This window comes from Corticium candelabrum, chromosome 15 (assembly GCF_963422355.1).
Source record: "Corticium candelabrum chromosome 15, ooCorCand1.1, whole genome shotgun sequence".
NCBI lineage: Eukaryota > Metazoa > Porifera > Homoscleromorpha > Homosclerophorida > Plakinidae > Corticium > Corticium candelabrum.
Window position 1 is genome coordinate 2,643,800 of NC_085099.1, and position 22,142 is coordinate 2,665,941.

Below are 22,142 nucleotides of genomic sequence, written 5' to 3' on the forward strand. Positions count from 1 at the left end.
ATATACAGTAGATGTTAGTACTACAGTTGACTTCTCGACGGCTGACAAAGAAAGTTCATTTTTAACAATTCCCTTGTGTATCTCTTGGTGCATTTCTAGATGTTGATTTCACAGACAGGCATTGGTTAAGCCAGAGTGGCTGTAGAAAGTTTAGTGCAGTTTGTTTTATAGACGTACAAGTAGGTACAGTACCAAGGTGTTGTACTGCATGCATGCACTAATTATAAGGGAGTTCTGGAATTGTTTGGTCTTATACTATATGCTACATCTAAAGACACCACATCACTACGGCTAGGGGCTGTTCATTGAATGAGGTCACACAGCATTCACTAACTTACTGTACTCTAGTCTAACTTGGTGGTGTACTTACATTTATGTATCTATTAATTTTACATAAACTTAATTAAGTTAATAGGACGAAACACGTGTTAATTATTAAGTTAAACACCAAGCAATGAATAATCACAAACTTGATAGGAAAGGGAGTAAAATGAAACATCTATATATGTTGCAATACGATATTGCGATATGATAAGCATGTAGTTTCTGGGTTAGGGCCAATTTGAAACATGATTGTGACCCTCACACATTCAAACACACACTTTACTCTAACAAAAGACGTCCAAGTATAGAATAATGTGTATACTAAAAAGCTCAGCTTACATACCCTGCTCTTCGTATGTAAAATCAAATCCCTACCTAGTCTATATATGCAGATAATAATTGTTGCATGTAGATGACTGTTTACTCGTAAAAGAAACAGTTGAAGCGTTTAGTTCGTAGTAGTTCTGGAACGCTCTTGTGTCCGTACGGGCACTATAGTTAGACAACCAAAACTTAAATTTAGTACTGCGCGTGCGCAATTAATTATTCTATTAGATTTGCAATCAGCTTTACGTGTCTACAACATGATCCGCAACACTTCATCCGCTGAAGGTGTGCCCATAAAGATAGTACCGTATATGACGTGTAGGGATCCTTGTATGTTTCCTCTCTTCTCTATACAAAAACAGATTTTCTGCAAAGTAGATCCAAAGTCCCAAATTGCCTGCTGATTACTTTGCAAGCTTGTATATGCGCTCTATGTATAAGCATTATTTCGTCCGCCACATTGTCGCCAGAACACCGTCTCCAATTGATTCTAGCTCCTGCACTGAGCCTCAACATTTTTATGAGCATGCGCGAAGACTGAGTAACTATCAAATGATGGGATCGTGTGTAGGATGAGTAGAGCAGTTCTACAGGTATGTAAATTTTTTTGGTCATTTGCAATCGGCAGAGCCAACGAGAGGGTAAGTTTTTATGCAGCAGCATGGCTCTGTAAAGGTTTCTTGCTAGCTCCTAGCTAGAGCTAAATGTACAATAACTGAGCTGTCTAGAGAAATCGTTCTGACATAATTCGAATGTGATTTTTGAGTGTCAGGACAAGGAAATATATTAGTGATGTAGATTTTAGTTATGGTAGATTAATCAGGGCGTCTGTATACGTAGTGTATTGCTAGTGGAAATTTGGACATATGTAGAGTTGATTGACTAAATTAGTAAGTGGAACAATCTTAATTAATTAAGTTAAAGCTGTTCTCGTTTTTGAGTAGTTATGAAGTTTGTTTGTCTCACTTGTCACACAGCTTTACCTTTACTATGTCATCTGTCCGTCTACCTATCTGTCCTTCTGTATGTTTGCTGTTGTGTCCTGACAAGCTGTCTGTCTGTCTGTCTGTCTGTCCGTCTGTCTGTCTGGGTAAAGGAAAACTCTCTCTCCCCTTGCAATAATCGGCCAGTTTTCAGTGGCATCTACGACATCATATTAAAACCAGTTGTTTCATAAGAAGGTCTGATGCATCTTTTGAAACATTCTGGAAGTCTTTTGTTAGAATTATAGACCGGAGGTTACAATTACATGACTGTTTGTAGCGTTCTTTAGCTGGTCGTTTTAGTGTAAAAGGATTTAGATTGTTATTGTTTTTAGAAGTCGTAACGGCTCTCAATAATAATAATAATAATGACTGTCTGTCTGTCTGTTGATTTAGAAATTCTAAAACTGTTACCATCTTGCGACTAGATCATGTAATAATGCTTATCAAAGAATAAAATAATCTGTTTGTCTATCTGTCTGTCAGTCTGTCTATCAATCACATATATTTGAACTTTTATCAATGATACATTTTGCAATGCAGGGTACTATGTTTTGTCCAACTACTAGTAGTGTTCATCAACTAAACTAAGCTAAAATTGAAACTTGTGTAAAACAAAATGAGGACTACACTTAAAAGCTACTGTCTGTCTGTTTGTCTGTCTCTGTCTGTCCGTCTCTGTCTGTCTGTCTGTCTGTCTGTCTGTCTGTCTGTCTGTCTCATTACATATATTTTCAAACATTGAACTATTATGCACCATCTAAGCACTAAATACTACCCAAGTCATTAGGACTTGGTTCTACCTACGATTATGTATGTTTACGTGGCTGTCTCTTGAAACAATCTTCTTTATTTTTCTGTCAATCACTCTAGCATTTGATCGTTGTAGACACACAGAAAACACGGATCTCCAGTATGACTTGAAGGTTGATGCATTTGACTTTCCGTCTTCGTCTCTTGATAGCTGTGACAGTTTCCTTAAATAGTTTTCTTCAGCTTTCTCTCCCCAACAGCCAAAATGTTCGAAGACTATAGGCACAAATGTTGGTTGAAAACTTCTAGGCAAGAGCTCCTGGTCGTACTTTTTGATCTTCAGATTCTCTTCTGGTTGCCGCTGCTCTCTGAGTTGTAGCTGATAAACCTTCTATTTCATTACTCCAGGGATGCGCTAGACCAATATCCAATTGAAGATCCCCCTCCCCCCTCCGATGCCAAATCAAATATGACTATGTCTGATCTGTCTTCAGAATTGACAGATCTTCCTCTAGGTTCTTTTACGTAATGCAATTGCTGTTGACTCAAACAGTCTGACCATGCTGAAATCATGTTGTTATGGCTGATTACCGGGCCGCCCCCAGTCTTACATGTTATTAGGTGGTATCCATCTGAGTCTAAGTCTTTCCCACAGTCACACTGACCAGAAGCCAAAGGCATTTGGCAGCCCAGTCTTATCAAGGATGCCAAGCGGAAATTGCACGGAGATAATGCATGCCATGATGATGATGGTATTGTCAAGAGCCACACTCCTGCACCTTTGCCTTGCAAGGACTTCATTCGAGATTGGTCTCTAGTCGAAGATGAATTATGAATAAAACCATTTGACAGAGATTTCATGTACTCCTCAGTCAGCCTGTGTTGTAGTTGCTTCCTGTCGTTGATAACTTGTACGAGAGTTTTGTTTTGAGGCAAAACATTGCACAAATCTCTGCTGATGGAACTATTTGAATGATGTGAATTCTGAACTTCATCAAGCAATCTCTCAGCATCAGGAATTTGTTTTGCTATTGTATTCAGGGTTGAAGCCCAACTAGACAGAAATGCAAATGGTGCTGTAGATGTTAATAAAGCTGTGAGACCAAATCCTCCATGTCTTATTGGTAAAACTGCTTGAAGCCACTGCCTGTCTGTTAGATTACCTCTACCCAAAAGATTGGTGAACGTTGATCTTGTCAGTGTGTCATGGATGGCTGCAGTGGACTCCAAAAGTCTAGGTGGAAACAGTTCGTGATAGGAAGTTCATCCGAGTAACATGACAATATCTCAGCAAGAGCATGCCACACTGGGGATCTTGCAACTGCAACAGCTTACCACACAAATTATATCCCGATTGTGCAACAGCAGAGCAAGATTTGATGATGTATGATGAGCTTCCTATAGGTGTGCCCAGAATTCTACATCCTTGACCTGTGGCTGGTATGGAAGTTGACTCAGAGATGGTGTTAAGCAACGGTAATGAGGAACAATATATCTCACACTTCTTCTCCTCAATCATGAGATTAATGTTGCTGAAAGCAGATCTCAGCCTTTCAAAGACATGAAACACTTGATCAGGACTGCCAATGAGATAAACGTCATTCAGGTAAGCCAGAATTGTTACTTCTTTGTTGTGAGACTGTAGATCTTCCGAAATGGGTTGTCTGTCTGTCTGTCTGTCTGTCTGTCTGTTTGTCTGTCTGTTTGTCTGTCTGTCTGTTTGTCTGTCTGTCTGTCTGTCTGTCCGTCTGTCTGTCTGTCTGTTTGTCTGTCTGTTTTATATGTTTATCTTTGATTGCCTCTACATTCTCTTGTCAACCTGCCAACTTGCTCAATTTTGTTCTATGCTGTCGGTTCTTGCACCTACCCAACTACACTAATGTTTATCACAGTATGTCTACTGTCCCATATATGTTCACAATTGGATACAACATTGGGGGTCACAATATCAATAGAACTTCTCAACCAATCATTAGATACAAATGATAATTTAATAATTTAATATTATTTAAATAATTTTTATTAATTGAATTTTGAGGGTGTCTTGTTTGCTTACTGTCATTATGATTTGATCTGGTACTGTGACTTGCTTCTAATAAGAAGTCACAATATATAGGAACGTATTTTCTAGAGGAAGAAAATGCTGTACGGACTAATTGATCAAACTGACACTTATTTCAAACACCTTTGAAATTATCACACAATCTCTAAAGTATGCGAAGTTTTCTCTTGCTGCCCGAACGTCAAACTTGTCCAGGACACGTCGTTGATACGTAATTCCACTGCAAAAGTCAAACTGGAGATGTACGGATGCGTGCAGGGTGGTTTTCCAGCTAGACGATGCTTACACTCGGAGACGCGCGAAACACGACGTTACGGTGTCAAATACCCTAACAAGTGTTCACCGCTTGCAGTACGACAGCGAATCGTTTGGCGTTGAGTTTGTCTGTCGCAGCAAAAGGCAGTCAAGTTAGTTGGCATCTAAACTGGTGCGTCACCTGTCTCTAGTCATTATCCCAAACTTTTTCTCTCTCGAAATGGATACGGCAGAGAAATCTGACGTAGACGTCGGAGGTTTAGAATCGGTTAGTGGTACTGTACATTCATTCGAGTGGAAATGTTGTAGTTAATACTCAACGGTTCTGTATCAGAGCCAGGTATGCGCAAGCTGCGGGGAGTTTATTCCCGACCGGTACTTGCTGAAAATGGACGAGCGCTTTTGGCACGAGAAGTGTCTCCGTTGTTCTGCGTGCCATGTCAATCTGAGCGACGAAACGAGCTGTTTCGTCAAGCAAGACCGCATTTACTGCCGACTCGACTACTTCAAGTGAGTCGCTTTTGTCGACGTCGTTAGACGTCGTCGAGTATTGAATGCAATCGATTAGTTAGCAGAGAGAGAAAACACCCTTCAGGCGTTCTGCTACGCGCTGTAACAGTATTAGTTGTTTGTGAACTCTGTGTAGGCTTTACGGTATCAAGTGTGCGGCCTGTTTGCACGTTATCCTTTCAAGTGACTGGATTCGTCAGGCGCACAAAAAGTTCTATCATTTAGCGTGCTTTTCCTGTCATCTCTGTCAGCGGCAGTTGTCGACCGGAGAAGAGTTTGTGCTGCAGAATGAGAATGTTATCTGCAAGCACCACTTCGTCGATGTGGACACAGACGAGGACGGTCACAACAAGCAGCAAATTGAGGAAGGTATTTAATTAACACTGCAATTGAGCGCTACAAACACACATAGGTTTTTTTGTTGGTTTCCGACTTTGAATGTTATCATTTCTGGTATTTTTCAATTCTTTGGTTTTACTGTGGGGATTGTGTTCTTTGTGTGCGTTCATGTACCCACTATTAGTATACGTGTAGGGTTGGCTTGACATTGCCCGACCTTAAGCGTAAAAGGATGTAGTGGGTATATGTTAGCACTACAACAATAAACTGAAAGCGAAATGATTATATTGGCAACCAAACTGTCTATTATTCATAGCTTAGCAGTCAGTTGGTGAAGGTCCAGGTTTGGTGGTAATTTATACTTTATAGCTAAGCTCTAGCTCTAAGGGTTCACTGAGTTCGGAGGTTACTGCTAACAGTTGTGCAAATGCTTACAATTTTGGGGTCAATTGGTTGGCTGTAACATTTGTTGCCATTACCTGTGATGTCTCAAACTGTGTTCCACAGTACATCACTCGTTTGAGGAGATGCTGAAGTTGCTGCTGCTGCTCTAAGTAGTTTAACTACACTATCTACCTCTCTTTGGTTGTAGCTTTGTTGGCTGTAAATTTACAACTAATATTCTCTCGTCTGTAGGGATAGTCAGCGGCAGTAAAAGGAGGGCGAGACGGCATCAGCATCACTCGAAGCGACCGCGTACCATCTTCAGCGAACAACAGCTGCAAGTGTTGCAAAGACACTATAACCTTGAACCCAACCCGGACGCTCAAGAACTCGACCGTATCGCTCACTCGACAGGACTGAGCAAGCGAGTGACGCAAGTATGGTTTCAGAACAATCGAGCACGTCACAGAAGACATACGGCAGAGCTACATAGTCAACTCCCAAAAATGGGTTACGGCAGTAATTCTGTTTCCACGCTGAGAATGCGTCCGTTCCTACTAGACGCTGCTCTGCTAATTAATAGGCGGACTGCGGCAACAGAGCAGCCACCAAACAGTAAGATGTCATCATTGTAGTCTAGACAATGGAGGTGAACGATTCTGTTCTAGGAATTATTGGATGTTGTTCTCAATGTGGTCTCACCTACTGTCACTGTTGTCGACAAGAGTCTGATTTTTGACAATTTTCTACGCTTGGTCTAGCTGTGCAGACGACGATTTGTGATTTTTCGATCTGGTGATGAAGACGTACGTACAACAATGCCAGCTTTGTTTCCGTGCTGTAAGCATCCGTAGCTCCACCTGATAATAATCGTATTGTATATCTCACTTGATAAGATCGGATACAATTGCACTTATTACGCAATAGTGTAGTCATGGGTGTGTACTTCCGGTGGTACAAAAGCGATCTTCGCGATGCGATTGGTCAATGAAATGGTTGGCACCTCGTATCTTCCACCGGCTTCGCGTTGGTGTCAATTGAGGGGGCAGCGTCTAGAACCCTTCAGTTGACGCACTTGCGGCCGTGGCGTCCACATGGCCGGCTGCATCGGTCGGAAGAAGTAATTCACAGCAAACAGACGTTGTGAACATGGATGAAACCGAAGGTACACGACTTGACGCCGTTTGTCTAACCAGATTTGATTGCGGCTTGCAGCAAGATTACTTGGATTTCCGATATCGTGTGACTAATATTCAAATCGACTCTGTGCTTGACTTAGGAGAGGAGACCGGACTGGAAGGCGAAGACACCACAAAACCACAGTCGTGTGCCGGCTGCTCGCGTCCAATACGCGGCCGATACGTCTACAAAGTCCTGGAGAAAACCTGGCATGCCGGTTGCGTCTGCTGCCATGACTGTCGACTCCCACTCAGTGAGAAATGCTATTGTCGTGACGAGCTGCTGTTTTGTAAAGACCACTTCTACAGGTCAGACACTCGCTGTAGGTCTTGTATGGCACTTGCGACTGCGAATCTCTATGAAAGGGATAATTCACATTCCGATTGTGCGTACGTGACTTGTGAACCCAATCGCGACGCCCACCCATTTTAGTCTAACGGGTGGCGAGCGGAGGTGCGTTTCACTAGTTTTGAAGAGGAGCGAATGCTATTACGGCTATTAGCATACAAGGGCGCCATTTATGCGTGGGATACGTCTTTGTTGTTGACATCAAGTTCGAGACGAGTCGAACCGTTTCTAGGCCAGAGCATCTCTAGTAGTTGCGACTGTCTCTCTCCAGGTCGTCTGCTGGACCACACGCTTACTTGCTAGTCGACTCACGTGATCTTCATGACCGACGCCTTCGACATGTTCTGAAGTGACGAAATCGACTCGTTTGGAATCTAGAACAACTAGTATTTGAATTGTGTGTTGCTTTTGGTCCGTGTGTGTGTGTGTGTGTGTGTGTGTGTGTGTGTGTGTGTGTGTGTGTGTGTGTGTGTGTGTGTATGTGTGTGTGTGTGTGCGTGCGTGTGCGTGTTGGGTTTTGTGCTATGTGCACCACAGCACGGATAAAGTTTTCTAGACGGGCATGTTTGTGTGTCTATAGCTTTACTTCATACTACCGTAGCTAGACATTAGTTATCAGTTGTGACAATGTCTCTACGTGACTTGTTGTTTGCCTGTCTGTTGTGTAGGAGATATGGAATAAAGTGTACCGCGTGTGGAGAAGGAATACCGCCTACTACACTAGTCAGGAGAGCCATCGATAATGTCTATCATATGCACTGTTTCAAGTGTAATACATGTGAAAGACAACTTGAGACTGGAGACGAATTCTTCTTGATGGAGGATGGTAAAGTTGTCTGCAAGGAAGACCAAGAAAAGGCTAAAGGTTGTCATTTGTACACAACCATGCAGATTAAGTGTCTATGACCAATATGTCTGATAGTACAGATCCTGATGATGCCGAATTTACTGTAAAACGTCCTAGAACAAGCATATCTACCGAACAAAAAGATGCGTTGAAAGTCGTCTATGCTAAGAATACTAGACCAACTCGAACAGTCAGAGAAGACCTTGCTAGAGCAACAGGACTCCCTGCAAGAGTTGTACAAGTCTGGTTTCAAAATAAGAGAGCAAAGGAAAGACGATGTCAGAAAGAAACATTTGAATTGACTAAGGCTAGACAAGGAAGCTCAAAGTTAAAGAGAGAAGGGAAAAGCAAGACAAAATCGCGAACAGTATCCAAACGACCAAGGTCAGTGTAGTTAGTGACAGTAGAATTTTAGTATAGAGTAGCAACGGTGAGGTTTAGAAGCTGCGGATTGACCAAAGATGATTACTTTTATAGAACCACTGAGACACAATCTTCAGTATCAGAGACAGAACAACACCAAGGCTCGTAGGACACATTTGAAGCAGTACTGTAGCATGTTTTACAGTTGCTGATTCTCCTTGTATAGGCGGCAGTCTAATAGACTCTGAAGACGTTGAAGTCTCTACAAAACAATGTCAAGAACTTTTATCAACATTGCCAGAGCTGGTCGAACAGGTTTTACCTGAAATAGCTCTTGACATTCAACCTGAGTACAGTGTGTACTCCCAAGAAGTAGCTGTTTCTCCTCGGCTCAATTGGTACACAGAGTCTTCCACCAAATCACACGGTGAGGAAGGAAAGCAAGGAAACATGTCCGAGACTACTAGCCTGACGTCCGTGGGAGGTGTCACCGATTCCAGATTGTGCTCAAGACTTTCTCAACCAGTTGGCTCTGACACTTCTGTGACTAGATCGGATTGTCTAGTCGGGCAAGCTACGTCGCAAGCAGCACCCTTGCTCTCTTTTCGGACGTTAGAACGACGTCCGGCTCATACTTCTCTGCCGGCTACTTGTGCTGTGTCGAGTTCAACCGCAGCAGGTGTGTATTTCATAGCAGCAGCGCCCATTTCTACTACCTCCAGTCAGTATCATTGAAGACCAGACCGTCTAGAAGACCGTACGGACAACTAATCTATTAACTCGTACATGGACACTGAGCCGTATACTCATCTCTCATTCTTGAACGACGTATTGCAGTTGCGGTGCTCGTTTGATAGCAGAAATGGTTTCGGTTGTGCACAAAACGCTAGTCTGAGACCGTTCTCTGTCGTACAATTTGATAGAAATTTTCTAGAGACGTTGTTTTCTACTTCGATATTTCGATTCGACTGTGACTGAATCCGTGTGGACGGTTAGTGACGTACTAACACGCATTCTTTGAAGTTCCGGGAGATTGCGCGGCGACGTCGGTGTTTCACTTCAAGTACACGTACGAAGGCTAAGAATGCACGGTTGGTGGCTTTTCAAGCAGTTCCTTGGAATGGTGTCGAGCGTTTCTGATCTAGAAGCTTCAGTGACTATCAAATACACTGGCTAGAACGACGAACTAGAAAAGCGGTCGAGAGATTTCAATGTGTTGCATGGAGGGAAAACGTTCTCTAGACAACGTGGGGATGGAGTGAAAGTTAGCCGAGACTTTTCGTTTTGTGTGTTCTGAGTAGGAACCGTGTAATGCACCTGCTCGCGCGTCTAGATACGTGTAGGTGGATTCATGGTACAGGTGCGTGTGTGTGATAGGCACGTTTTGATAGCTTGTGCAGCATGTGTACCTCTGTAATCGACCGAAGACTATAGGCACGCGCGGTCGCTGCGTGTAGGACCTCCGTGTCGAGCATATTCGGCGTCACGTAGCTGTAGACGTGTGACGCAAACGACTCGTAGTTCAAGATCTAGTTCGTTGCCAAGAATTTGATTGACGAACTGAGTTACCTAGCGTCGACGGTCGCATTCACATGGTATTGACTACTTACCTTGACCCCGAGTTCTGCTTCCCGTTCCTCTCAAGCACTTTCACTGCTGTACCTGTCGACCTGCCTGAGAGGAAGATCGGCGCTCACGAGGGGGCGGAGCCCGGTCATGGTACCTCACGCGCGCTAAAGGCTGGTCTTGGCGAGGGCTATCCATACCAGACTCTGTCCCCACCCCAATATTTTACGTAGAACGGCATTGCCGTCTACGGAGAGTCTAGGAAAAAGGGAGTGGGAGGGATGGGAAGAACGTCCACGCGCGCGAACTGCAAAACGTGCTATGCTACTGCGCATGACTCGCGGGGAGAAACCTCGCGCCTCTACCATCTGCGCATGACACGCGGGAACACAACAAGACTCGCCCACCGTGCACTCCTGCGGCCGTTGACTCATCGCGCGCGCTGTCAAGGCAGAGACAATTATGTGTAACTTCGTTAGACATCGTTCGAGGGACAATTGCATTTATTATTTAGGTCCCGTATACTCATGTGTTTGTCAGTTAGGTCCCGTATACTCATGTCACGAGTTACTAATTATATTACCGCACAGTCCCCGTATACTTTTGAGTTACATACAGAGCTAAAAGTACTGTGTTATCATTTCTTTCATTTGTTTGCGCATGAGTATACGTTAGGCGAGTAGATAGACAACGTTATGTCGTTGCTTATTCTTCACGCAGACAACTAGATGTGGTAGGTTAGTAGCAATACCTGCACCTTTATTTCTCCCCATCTATTCTGGCATTGCTAAGTACGTACTCCTCTAGGCTAGTAAAGAGCACCCACAGTGTAGGAGTCAGTAAACGTACAGGCAGCCTTCTAGCTGTGCTTGATACACGTCACATGACGAGCGGCCTGTCGTACATTTCAATCACCACGTGATTAACTCAATTAATCAAAACTCGTAACCTAATTCATCTAACGCGACAATTTACAACAGCTGTTGATGAGTGCACGTGACGACAGCGATGGGATTCTGTGGCAGCTGCACCGTCTGTCCGGCCTGTCTTCTCGCCTCGAAGTCCGTTTCGCACACCAGTTGACCGCCTACCAGATAATACCTATCACCCGTCGTCAACGGTCGACGACAGTATCCGCACTGGAAGCACCCGACATGATACACGCGGTCTCGGCAACGCATCACCATCTCAGACGCCGGTATACTCTGAGCGCACAGCGAGCACACCCCATTGCGTCCATATAATCTATAATGAAACACCTTGATTAGCTCGGCAGAGAACAAAAAGCGATGCCGCTTCTACATCTGCATGGGAGTGGTCATCATTTGCAGTTGGTGTTGTGGCTATGACCGCAACATACCTGAGATAGTCTTTCTTGCATAGGATCTGGTCTGCCTTCACGTAGCAGGTCGATCCTTCGGCGGCTAATGCTGTGTGACAACAGCTGCAGCGGAGGCATCCCTGGTGCCAGTATCTGTCCAGTGAAAACAGTAGATAGCGGTCTTCGATGCCGGTGCCGCATCCAGCACAGACGAAACTCCCACCGCTCATCCCTAGCCAAACACAAGAGGTAAAAGTATCCAAGTGTCGACTGACGGGAGAATGTCGAAGTGTAGTCGGAGTGCGTGCGGGTCGTGCGTCGATTGCAATTGATATATATGTATATACCCGGGCATCGTTCCATGTTGCGACGCTTCTGTGAAGCTGACAGAGCGCGACGTATCGCCGAGTAGAAAGAGGGCGGCTCCGACTGAGAAGGATGTGTGTGTGTTTGTTGTAGAAGTCCCGTGCTTCTAATTAGAGGTCTTGCAATCGTTGGTTGGACGGTTGCTATCGCTCATTTCCAACCACTCTGCCACCATCTTGTCGCTATTACGATTGTTTGAGTAGACCCCAACTGACCAAGTGGTACATAATGTCGCGGAACTCGTCGACGCATTCTGATCGTTAAGAAACCGCAACGCCAATATTACGCTAGTCGAGCGGTCTATTGACGATCCCGATTGTACGAGACTATCACTTTGAGCGGTGGGCGTGTCGGTCTGATGCAAAACAGCATGATTGACAAAGGGACTTCCCCTCGTGGTGAATTTGTAGATATGTATTTGCAGACCGAAATGGAAAATAAAACTGCTCTCTAATTCGTAGCACCAATAATTCCGCTGTTTCTAAATAATTCTGTCTAAATCTAAACGATACCTCAAGAACGATCAAAGTAATGTGATTGCATGGAGTGGAGCATTTGCAAGGGATCGTCGCCGGAATGCGAAGTTCTCGTGTCTTCTACGCGACTCGCCTCCGCTAGGAAACCGCCGACAGACTGCTGAGGCATAGAGACGCCTCCTGTCATTGCGATCGAAGCATCGCTAATGCCGGGCGCGCTCTGTGAAGCTGTGCTCATCGCCTGCAGAGGTGACTGCAACTGGAGAGACACCGGACTGTCCGCCTGCGTCGTCAGATCACCAGAACTGTCTTCAGAGCTCATGACGACTTCTGCAAACAAGGAATCGAAATGAGCAATGCAGCACTAAAATTTTTATATCACTGAATGTCTATCAACGTGACTGCTATGCGAAGTCCCGCCCAATCGTGATACTCAATGCGTGAACCGCAATTGGATGAAACGAACCGCCCGATCGCCAACTCTGCGGTCGCGTTAGAACAACACGTGCCAACTGGGACATGCTGCTGTTCAATTGTTCGAGCACCCACCCACGCCATCTTTTAAAACCGATCTCGAAGCATAACAAGGATCAATAACACTTGAAACATCAGCATTTGTCTCTCTATTCGTATAAAAACAAGTAAAGTAAATGCCTGCGGATTTTGCGGTTGCACTGCTGCTGGCATGCGCGGAATCTCCAAGCTTCTAGTAAACAGCATGCAGCAAGAGCCCTACGCGCGGGTTCTAACTTATTGCTGTAGACCGGCGTGCTACTGCGCATGCACTCTTACCGGGTTTCGGGTCGTCTGACTTGGCTGGGGAGCCTTCGGCTCCGCTGGGAACCGACGATGCTGATTCTGACCGTCCCTCTTTCTTTCTCTCGGTCTTTTTTACCTGTACGACAACGAGAAAGGATTGAGTTGCCCGCAGTGTGAGAATGGCATGCAGCTGGTCGTTGTTGTTTGAATCGTGTGACTATCAAGGCAGTAGCATCGCTGGTGTGCGCTAGTAATGCGGTTGAAAGTCATTACACGGAAGGTAAGACGTTATTCAATTGTTTTACCCTACTTGGTACTAACTAGTGTACACGAACGGAGTTACCCTACTTGGTACTAACTAGTGTACACGAACGGAGTTCGGTTTCTCTTACTTTAGCTCGTTGGTTTTGAAACCATACTTGGACTACACGAACGCTCAATCCTGTGTCTTGGGAGAGTCTTTCTCTGACCTTAGTAGGCAAACACACGTAGCAGTCAAAAAAAAACGTAAACAGAACGTGATGACTATTTTGGCATACTTTTCTACATGGCTTGGGATTCTGCTCAAAGATTGACTTGAAGAGGTGTCTCTGTGTAGCTGTGAGTATAGTTCGAGGTCTTTTGGGAGCTGGAGCTTGGAATCCAAACGTTGGCATCTGGTCTCGTCTGAAAGATGGCCTAGGTTGAGGCATAGGATGTAACTGTGTATGCTGCATAGGAAAGAACTCCGAGTAGGATCCTTGAAGCATAGGTGGATGATGTAGAGCCCCCGGCCCAGGTCCTACAGGAGACACAGTATCAAAACTATAGTTCTGCTGCCAGCCCAGGGCATGAGTTGTTCCTTGACTATTGTCGATGCTACTGTAGAGAAAATCCATTATAACAGAACTGCACGAGTTTGAAAAACAGACTGATCTATGGTCTAGTCACAGTCTTTGAAATACACCTGTCTGCCCACTAATTTAATGAGTGACGTCAGTAAACTAAACCCCTGCAATTCTGACCGCTAGGCTGGCTAAAACATCCAGACAGTGCTGAATATGTTAGTCCTGCTGTGGGTGGCTTACTTTCTGAATACTGTCATCAGCTAGTAAGACTATGCCTGATGTATGTCTCCACCCTCTCCTTGAATCAAGGAGCATAAGGCAGAGGGGAGTCTGACCACACTCAGTTGGAGGGCATTGGTGGAGCCTTCTCACTGTTTGGTCAGAACCAGAGCAAGCCCAACAAGCTGCCAAGCAGTAATCGAGACTTGAACACAATGCACAAATCCTTACTAGGATATCGTTAGTGTTTACTAACTATACAGTCAGTCCTATAAGTTAAAGTGGTAATTACCTGGATCACTAGCTTCCTGAATTTGTGAGATATTGTGATAGTCGTGCTTGCAGAATAATTGGTTGTTGTGAAGCACGTATTCCTCTCCCTTCTGAAGTTGGCGACGACATATACAACAGTTGAAGCAATGCAGGTGGTACACACTACCTCTTGCTCTCATGACAAGCTCAGATGACAAAATGCCCTCTCCACAGTTCGTGCACTTGGTCGCAAACATTCTATCAAAAAGACAGTCAAGTCAAGCTCTAACTATTATCACCTCCTAGTGAACTGGCTCTTGTTTAGTCTGCAGTTTGATCAATTTCTTAAGTTTTGTGTTTATTAAGAAGTACGGAAGGTCTGGATTACATTTGTTTACTTCATAAAAAAGCTGTAGGGCACTAATGATCTAATGAAAGGACTGCAGCCTGCACAAACATAGAAATACATCGTGGCTCTAACTTAAAGGCACTAACCAAATGATGGCATAAGTTCGATAATGAATAAGAACGACATTCAAAGTAAAAACATACCAGTTGTCGTTGGCAGGAGCTCTCAAAATGTGGATCACTGATTCAGGTCGTTGAGTGCCACTGAAGTTAAAGAGACTGGTTCACTAGGACACGACCTTTGTCCAGACAAGTGCTGTCTGGTGATAGACTCCTTTACAGACCACCAGCAAGCAAAAGAGTCAGCTGTGTTCTGCAAATGGCAGGTGGCATCCTGCAACATGCAAGTGCAGGCCTAGTAGGGGGAAGAGGGTTGAGCTTGTGGTCGGAGAGCAAAACCAGACTCGAGAGATATCTTAGACTATTGCAAGGACGCGTGACTGATTCAAGGTTGACAATTTGTTGAATCAGTGGTGACAGGCCCATGCACCACCCTACACAGTGGTTGTGATGGAATGTGGAATGTGGCAGTTTGAGCTAACTGTTTGCACCTCGGTGAGGATTTATCACCAACGCGTCGACTATTTTCCTCATTCCGTTCGTTCGCACTCGAAACCCTCACGAGGTCGATTCGGCCAGATATGCAAAACTACCATACAAAGCGAAGGCAGCACGTGCCCGTAGCGTGCCTTCTGGCCACAAAACGCTTGTAATAGTTTACCGCAGCGTATGCAACGGATTGCACTCACTTACCTCTGATAGTCATGTCGACAGAAGAAGCGTCCATTCCTATAGAAGCAGCTGCCGAATAGTTGCACACCGCAGACGCAGCACTGCAGACAATGCTCGTGCCACGTCTGCTCCATGACCTTGAGAAGGAACCGATCTTGGATGGGAATTCCGCACCCGCTGCAAGTCGGCTGGCTCATGTCGCCTACCACTGGAAGAGAGAAGAGTGAGTGAGAGATGGTGAAGCAAGTGGTAACAGTTAGGGGCGCAACGAGCGAAGCCCGCTTACTCCAGTGGTCCTATTACGATAATCGTACAAATTGCTGATCAAACAAGTATTAGGCTTGGACCCCTGTCGAACGGTGTGCTGCATAACAAGTGTTTGACAAGACGACCGTTTGCCTAGCAGAGTCGACTGCGTGGGCCTCGCGACTAGCGAAATCCGAGCCTCTGCGACCGACACGCTAACAGACAGTTGGAGCAACACGTTGTCAATTTGTTGACACTTACAAATGCCCGGCGAAACTCCTTCTGATGCGGCGACGAGGCTACCGGCCGGAGTGGACGGACGTTGGAGAGTCAGATGGCCATTGTAAGAGGCCCCGTCCGGTGGCCAGTGAAGCGTCGTGTTGCTTGGAAGGTAAATGGTGCCGGAGACGAACCGCTTCAAGTGCTACGGTATGAAAACAAGTTAACTCGTGCAGACGGCAGGCAGGCATACGAGTCTGGGGGAGTCACCTCGCGTGATGGTCGGTGATGATCCTTCTGGTCGTGAACCGTTTTGGCCAAAGAGAAGGCCCGATTGCTGCGGAGCGGACGACGACAGACCATTAAACAGTATGGACTAACAGCCGAATGTCAACCTTACTATTTAATGCAGTTATCGGTCCAATCAGAGGGCGGAACGACAACACCCTCGAGCTACTAACTCGCTCTCTGCCCCAATCGCCGCCTCGCTTTGCTAATCGATTGGAATTCTAGCACGCGTGGGCTTCAAACTGGCCGCGAAACGAGCAATCGCTCTTGTCTTGAACTCGCTAATCCCTCGAGATGGGATCGGACGGTTGATGGCGGTGTAGGAGGGAAAGACGGAGAAGTGCTATAATTTCGATGATCCGTGGAAAGTGAGCGGAGATGCGAAGTCAGCCGATCATCTTCCCCCAAGGCGAGCACGCGATAATTAGATAAGGGGCTTCGAGCTTGCAGGAAATCGAATTACGCTTTCCAGTTGAGCTGAGCGGTACAACGATTCTTCCTAGGCTTCCGTTTTCATCCCAAAGCATGAGTGCGGAGAATCCGTATGGTCGACTCGACGGTACTTACCGTTGTGCAACTCTGGCTCTTTTGAATCCATGCGATGGCACCTCTAATTCAATTGAGACGATTCGGCAGCGATTAATTAGTGGCGTTTACCTTATCCTTGTTACTGAAACAGGATCCCTACATGAAGGTAAAGCAGCAACCGAGGAAGCTCTAGGGTTGTCGTTGTGCAGAACAGCAGACCTCGCAATCAGCCACGTTTGTAAGGAGCGATGCCATGTGGTGTACTGTACAGAGTGCGTGTGCAGTGGCAGATGTATTTGTATGCATTCTTTTTGTGTACTGACTGTTGAGAGTTGGGTCTCAATCAACCGTGCTGCAGTTTAGAGATAGAATAATTAGTGTTTCAGAAACTGGGACTCCAGACGTAATGGAGTGGAACGCGAGCTAATAGCTGGTGATGCGTTCCACTCATGTCCGTCTTTCAGTAACACGTGGGTTCCTTACATATAATTGCTGATGACTTGGAGGGTCTCTCAACTACTTGTGGACAGCTGGCGGTTTGATCCAATAATTTGATTATCATTCAGAAGTCTATTATGAATTAGCTGCATAGAGCTTCTTTCCGCCTCTCATTCCCCACTGATCAGTATGAATGTACTGTCCTATGGCAGTCATCCAAGCAACTGCTCAGTTGTCGGGTTTCTCCGACCGCCTCCAGACCGCTTCGAACCGCCCCATTCTTTGCAATTCTGTGTAGATGCTGGGCTAGTTTGGATGTTTTGTCTCCAATGCGTTGACCACACTAATTGAAGAAAAGACTGAATATGGAAACCAACGAGGGATTCTGAAGTATCTGCTTGGCTGAGTTTGCATTAGTGACGTGCAAAATCAATGAGTGATTCTAACTGTGGGTTGACTCATTAGGAGATGAGTTATGACAGGTTGTGTTGAAGTCCTGTAACTGGTAGTTGTGGTTAAAGTTTGCATTTTGCAACTTTCTTGTGCCCTCTTCTTCTTGCCCACAAACCTCATTGACGTTAAGGGTTTGCTCAGATATCACAGTTCTGACGTGGATGCTGCATGTGCTCTGTGGACACTTTTCACAATCAAACAGATTCTGGTTCTCATCACATTTAGTGGTTCAAACTTTGCATTTTAGTGTGCAGTTAGGTACTGATTTGTTTGCTACCTGAGCAGTGGGCTTAGAAGCAGAGCATAACATGTAATAGCAGCTGTCCTTACTAGCCTTGTTGACTCATGCAATTGGTATAGCTAAACTCCTTTGTGTACATAAGCTGTCAATCTCAATCGGTTGTTGCAGCAGCAACTAATCTTGAGCAGAGAATGACGATGATGATGATGATGTGATGCATGATGATGTGATGATGGTGAGATGAGGATTGCTGGAGGCGTCTCAACTGCTAGTTTACCATCAATGCACGTGTACTTGTTGCACACTTCATCTGCATGAGTTGTGAATAGTGATTGTGGTTAGCAGCACCAAGTTTTGCGTTCTTTGCAGACAGTCAATCAAAACAGAGGATTGAATATCATTTGAAAGTCTACCTCTGATGATTGTGACTCTGGTGACACTGGTGATGAATTAAATATGAATGGCATATCATTGCAAAGTCTGCTAGAGTTACATGCACATGTACTTACGCCAAGACAGACGTGGACTCTTGGTCACTATGCAAGTCTAGACTTCTAATTTGTTTATTCTTTAACTATTGTGACATGAAAGTTATAGGATTTGTGGGTCTCGTATCTTACCATGGTTTCTGCCAGATGGTCAAAAGATATCTAGCATCAAAGATTGAGACTTGACGGATTCATTTATCTGTTGTAGATGGGTTTAACGACCTCAAATTAATTGATGTTTCAGATGACTAAACTGTTGGATAACGAGTACGTTGCTCACATTGGATAAGGTATTAGGACCATTGATAGAGATTGTTATAGTGCAATCAGCCATCAGAATCTACAATTTTGTTGTATTCTACTGCTGGTTGTAAGTAAATCTGGATACATGACACCACTTTCAAAGCATCAACCCAGGTGATTGTTATGAAGCCCTAATTCTTCAAAATAACCATTGTCCTTCCAAGGTTGCAAATTAGACCTTGACTTCTGACTATGTGGATTGGAGAAGACTACTGCCTGTCTATTAAGCATGTTGCGTTACAGTTGGTCACGCATTTTTTCACCTGTAATTTGATACACATAGGTTTCTCAAATTATCTACCACAGTTATTGTAGTTGAAAATGGAGCAACCATATATGTACGTATATCGATGAGTGTTTGGGTAAGTTCGATCACTTCATCCCTAAGTTTCTTGCACTTTGCAGTGTATTCTCTGATCTAGCTCAATGATATGATAGCATTTCTTGAAGCATCAGTTTCCTACTCCCCTTACAATGAGCTTACAGTAATTCCTAGAAATAGCAGATGGTTGGCTCTACTTGACTGTTTTCAACATACTGTGTTATTGTACAGCTGGCGTACCCCATTTGTTTTAGCAGTCTGTGGAAATTGTGTTGGGTTATCCAAGAATATCATGCTATCTTGTTTGAACGATCTTGCTATATTGCCGACAGGATGCACTTACACCTGTCGCAATTGAAATCATTTGTGGCACTGCTGCCTTCATTGCATGAATTCTCTTGCACAATATTTTGGCTCTGGGACATACAGTTTCAGTACAGTCATATGCAGAGAAAGTTTTTCTACACACACACATGCACACACATTGTGAAATTCTGATCTCTATCTTGCTAATCTGCTGTGGGGAGGATTATTCCTTTAGGGATTTAGCTAGTCAACAAGTGCTAAATGACTTGTTTGGTGGATGTCTTGCAGATGCAACTGGAATGCTTTGGAGGTGAACAGAAAAATGTGGTTTGGCAATCTCTTCTCCTGATGACAGTTGACGTATTTTAGTATTAGACAAACTTTCTCAACTCAATCTGTACACTATCTACGCAATTGTCAAACCAATACCAGATCATCTTGCAATCTTGGCTGTTGAAGTTGATTTATTCACAATATTGGATACGTTATTTGTTTGAACAGTGGACGGTTAGAGACTGTGTTTGTGCATATGCATATGGTACGTTGCACTGAAACTGTAACTGTGGCATGTTTCATTGACTCTGCTCGCATGATCAAGTTCTAAGTTGAACACAGTAATCTTCATTGAGCAAATTGAAGGGTTTTACTGTAGACAGGCATACAATTGAGGGCAGACCCCACGTGGAAACCGGGGTTCTTATTTAGTATTGAAACCGGTCGATGGGGGTTTTCAATTATCGGATTATTCACAGGGGTTCTCAGTTTGCTTGGCATCGATTGAGCAACTCAGTGGAAGAAAGTGACCGATTGTTTAGTTGCAAACCTTTTTTAAAACAATTAATCAACATTAGCTTACAGTACGCACATGGATCTGCAATTTAATGACTTGTGCGTGTGAGATATTAGGTTTACTTCACAGTATATCAACTGTTATACTGAGGTACTAGTTACAGTTACATCTCCGTCGGCTTAGAGTACATGCAGGCTTGACTACATGACATATCGACATTGAGCTGATCGAATGGTGGAGTACGCTTTCAACAAAGTGGTGTATGGCTTACTCAGAGACACTACAGCCTTCTACAGTTACCATATATTGAGCATACTGACGGAGCATGACTTGGAACATGGCGGTGGTCACGTCTGCGTACAGCATACCTGACTGTTGTCAGCTTGGGTAATTATTTAATTGACACGCTACAGTAAAACGTCAAAAGAGACGGTCTGCTGCAGACGGTTTTTGCGGAACATCCAAGGATGACTTGTTATGATTTCCAGTGGCATATATCCAATTAGAGTGTTATTTAATTTGATGCTAATATAGTGGAATTTACAGAGCTGTTAATCGACATATATACTGGTCTACTATGTTTTTCTGCTGTTTTCTGTTCTGTCTTACGGAAGCCACGTTTAGGTAGGAAGGGTAGTCTAAAGAACGCACAGAAATGAAGTGCAAGTGGGTTCTGTAGGAAGAAAAGAATGGATCAAGTGAGCAATTATCAACTAACAAGTATCTGAGAAATGCGTGAAAGGAATCGATCAAATGAAACATTGTACTTCAAGAGAGCTGCTAATCCCGCACTAGAACAGTAAGACAGCTGTTTGGCTAGCTGCTGCTTTGTTGGGTCAAAGTTAATTGAGTCTAGAGAGTTGAGTCTTGAACTGTTACTTCTTTCCGTGGTAGTTCCTGTGAATTTGTATTATGTCTGTTTTGTTTATGTATGTTGTTATGATTTCACAGGTGGGTGGATAGGCCTCTAGGGAAGGGTCATGAGATGACTTTACTAGGTTTACCACAATTGCAAAAGTGATGTGTGAAGCTGGAACTGCTACCGGGTAACCATTGCATGGCAAAGCATGACCGGTCTAGCTTGCATTCAGAAACATGCACGCAATACGCACTGTACCAAGAAACACAACCTTTAATTAAATATATAAAATGAGAGCAAATGATGTCCCTTCATGGGCTCTTGCCTTTAGCAGTAGTTTGTATTGTAACGTTGTAATATCATGTAATTGAAATATATAAGAGCGTATACATTTTCTTTGTGTGCATTGAAGTACAATTAGTAATTTGAATGATAGTCTAGTTGTCCTCTGATCTTTATCTTTTTCTTCTTCTGTGTAAAACTTTACATACTAATGACTTGCTTGATGGTACCAGAGAACAGCAGCACTAGTACTATTGAGAGAATGAAATATGTGAGTAGTCACTATATATGTGTATATTAAATTTATTGTAATTAATGTTGCCTATTGCATTGTTTATTAAATACATCTATTAATTACGCAAACGGACAAATCACTGCCAATGCAACATTTTATTCTCTCTAAGGTTTTTCTCCTCACTCAGCAATAGTTTGTTTTTGTTTTTCATGATTACAGAATTCGAAGATACGCATGGTGGCGAGAGTACATGGTATGCTAGCGTCTGAATGTGAGTGTCAAGCATGGCTGGCTTTAGATGAGTGGCGTATATCATATGTTAAAAGTTTGTAACGGATTGCGAAGGCATGCATGGTCACTATGAAGCTGCTCACCACTTCACATTTCACAGAGAAATACATTAACTAGAGCCGGTGTCAGGCGCATTCCAAGAAAATGTGTCTAATTAGTTAGAGCCGCACAAGTTATACTGTGCCCGCTTTTTTGTTGCTTGGTAAGAAGTCTTGTTTGTTGTTAATTGGCTTAGGCAACGTCTAATTTTTCT

The 22,142-nt window shown here is 44.1% G+C and overlaps 4 protein-coding genes and 1 long non-coding RNA gene across 8 annotated transcripts; 3 read left to right on the forward strand and 2 right to left on the reverse strand.

The window, feature by feature from the left end:
- The first annotated feature begins 1,206 nt into the window (after nucleotides 1-1,206).
- LOC134190612 (LIM/homeobox protein Awh-like) lies at nucleotides 1,207-6,872 on the forward strand. 2 transcript variants are annotated; one of them, XM_062659070.1, is made up of 7 exons: nucleotides 1,207-3,483; nucleotides 3,546-3,993; nucleotides 4,504-4,972; nucleotides 5,039-5,214; nucleotides 5,351-5,583; nucleotides 6,190-6,552; nucleotides 6,606-6,872. In XM_062659070.1, the coding sequence occupies exons 3-7, from the start codon at nucleotides 4,925-4,927 to the stop codon at nucleotides 6,674-6,676; spliced, it is 891 nt and encodes a 296-aa protein (XP_062515054.1). In that variant the 5' UTR covers nucleotides 1,207-3,483; nucleotides 3,546-3,993; nucleotides 4,504-4,924; the 3' UTR covers nucleotides 6,677-6,872. The 2 variants fall into 2 exon arrangements, with proteins under 2 accessions (XP_062515054.1, XP_062515053.1); XM_062659069.1 differs by having other exon boundaries at nucleotides 4,519-4,972.
- A 123-nt stretch (nucleotides 6,873-6,995) lies between these two features.
- LOC134190610 (LIM/homeobox protein Lhx4-like) lies at nucleotides 6,996-9,460 on the forward strand. 2 transcript variants are annotated; one of them, XM_062659066.1, is made up of 6 exons: nucleotides 6,996-7,102; nucleotides 7,217-7,424; nucleotides 8,133-8,329; nucleotides 8,392-8,695; nucleotides 8,789-8,835; nucleotides 8,901-9,460. In XM_062659066.1, exons 1-6 carry the CDS (start codon nucleotides 7,087-7,089, stop codon nucleotides 9,407-9,409), a joined length of 1,281 nt encoding a protein of 426 aa, XP_062515050.1. In that variant the 5' UTR covers nucleotides 6,996-7,086; the 3' UTR covers nucleotides 9,410-9,460. The 2 variants fall into 2 exon arrangements, with proteins under 2 accessions (XP_062515050.1, XP_062515051.1); XM_062659067.1 differs by having other exon boundaries at nucleotides 8,789-8,839; nucleotides 8,901-9,065.
- A 203-nt stretch (nucleotides 9,461-9,663) lies between these two features.
- LOC134190615 (uncharacterized) lies at nucleotides 9,664-22,142 on the forward strand. 2 transcript variants are annotated; one of them, XR_009971659.1, is made up of 3 exons: nucleotides 9,664-9,765; nucleotides 9,820-9,938; nucleotides 19,721-20,055. It is a non-coding gene; the product is annotated as an uncharacterized LOC134190615 (long non-coding RNA). The 2 variants fall into 2 exon arrangements; XR_009971660.1 differs by lacking the exons at nucleotides 9,664-9,765; nucleotides 9,820-9,938 and adding exons at nucleotides 13,202-13,442; nucleotides 21,818-22,142 and having other exon boundaries at nucleotides 19,721-19,939.
- On the reverse strand, nucleotides 11,025-12,059 carry LOC134190614 (LIM domain only protein 3-like). Its single transcript, XM_062659071.1, has 2 exons — nucleotides 11,601-12,059; nucleotides 11,025-11,485 (listed from the first exon to the last, which is right to left on the reverse strand). Exons 1-2 carry the CDS (start codon nucleotides 11,789-11,791, stop codon nucleotides 11,212-11,214), a joined length of 465 nt encoding a protein of 154 aa, XP_062515055.1. The 5' UTR covers nucleotides 11,792-12,059; the 3' UTR covers nucleotides 11,025-11,211.
- On the reverse strand, nucleotides 12,332-15,969 carry LOC134190611 (LIM/homeobox protein lim-6-like). Its single transcript, XM_062659068.1, has 7 exons — nucleotides 15,887-15,969; nucleotides 15,622-15,808; nucleotides 14,501-14,718; nucleotides 13,702-13,943; nucleotides 13,555-13,632; nucleotides 13,196-13,298; nucleotides 12,332-12,733 (listed from the first exon to the last, which is right to left on the reverse strand). Coding segments are annotated over exons 1-7 (1,122 nt in total). The 5' UTR covers nucleotides 15,888-15,969; the 3' UTR covers nucleotides 12,332-12,440.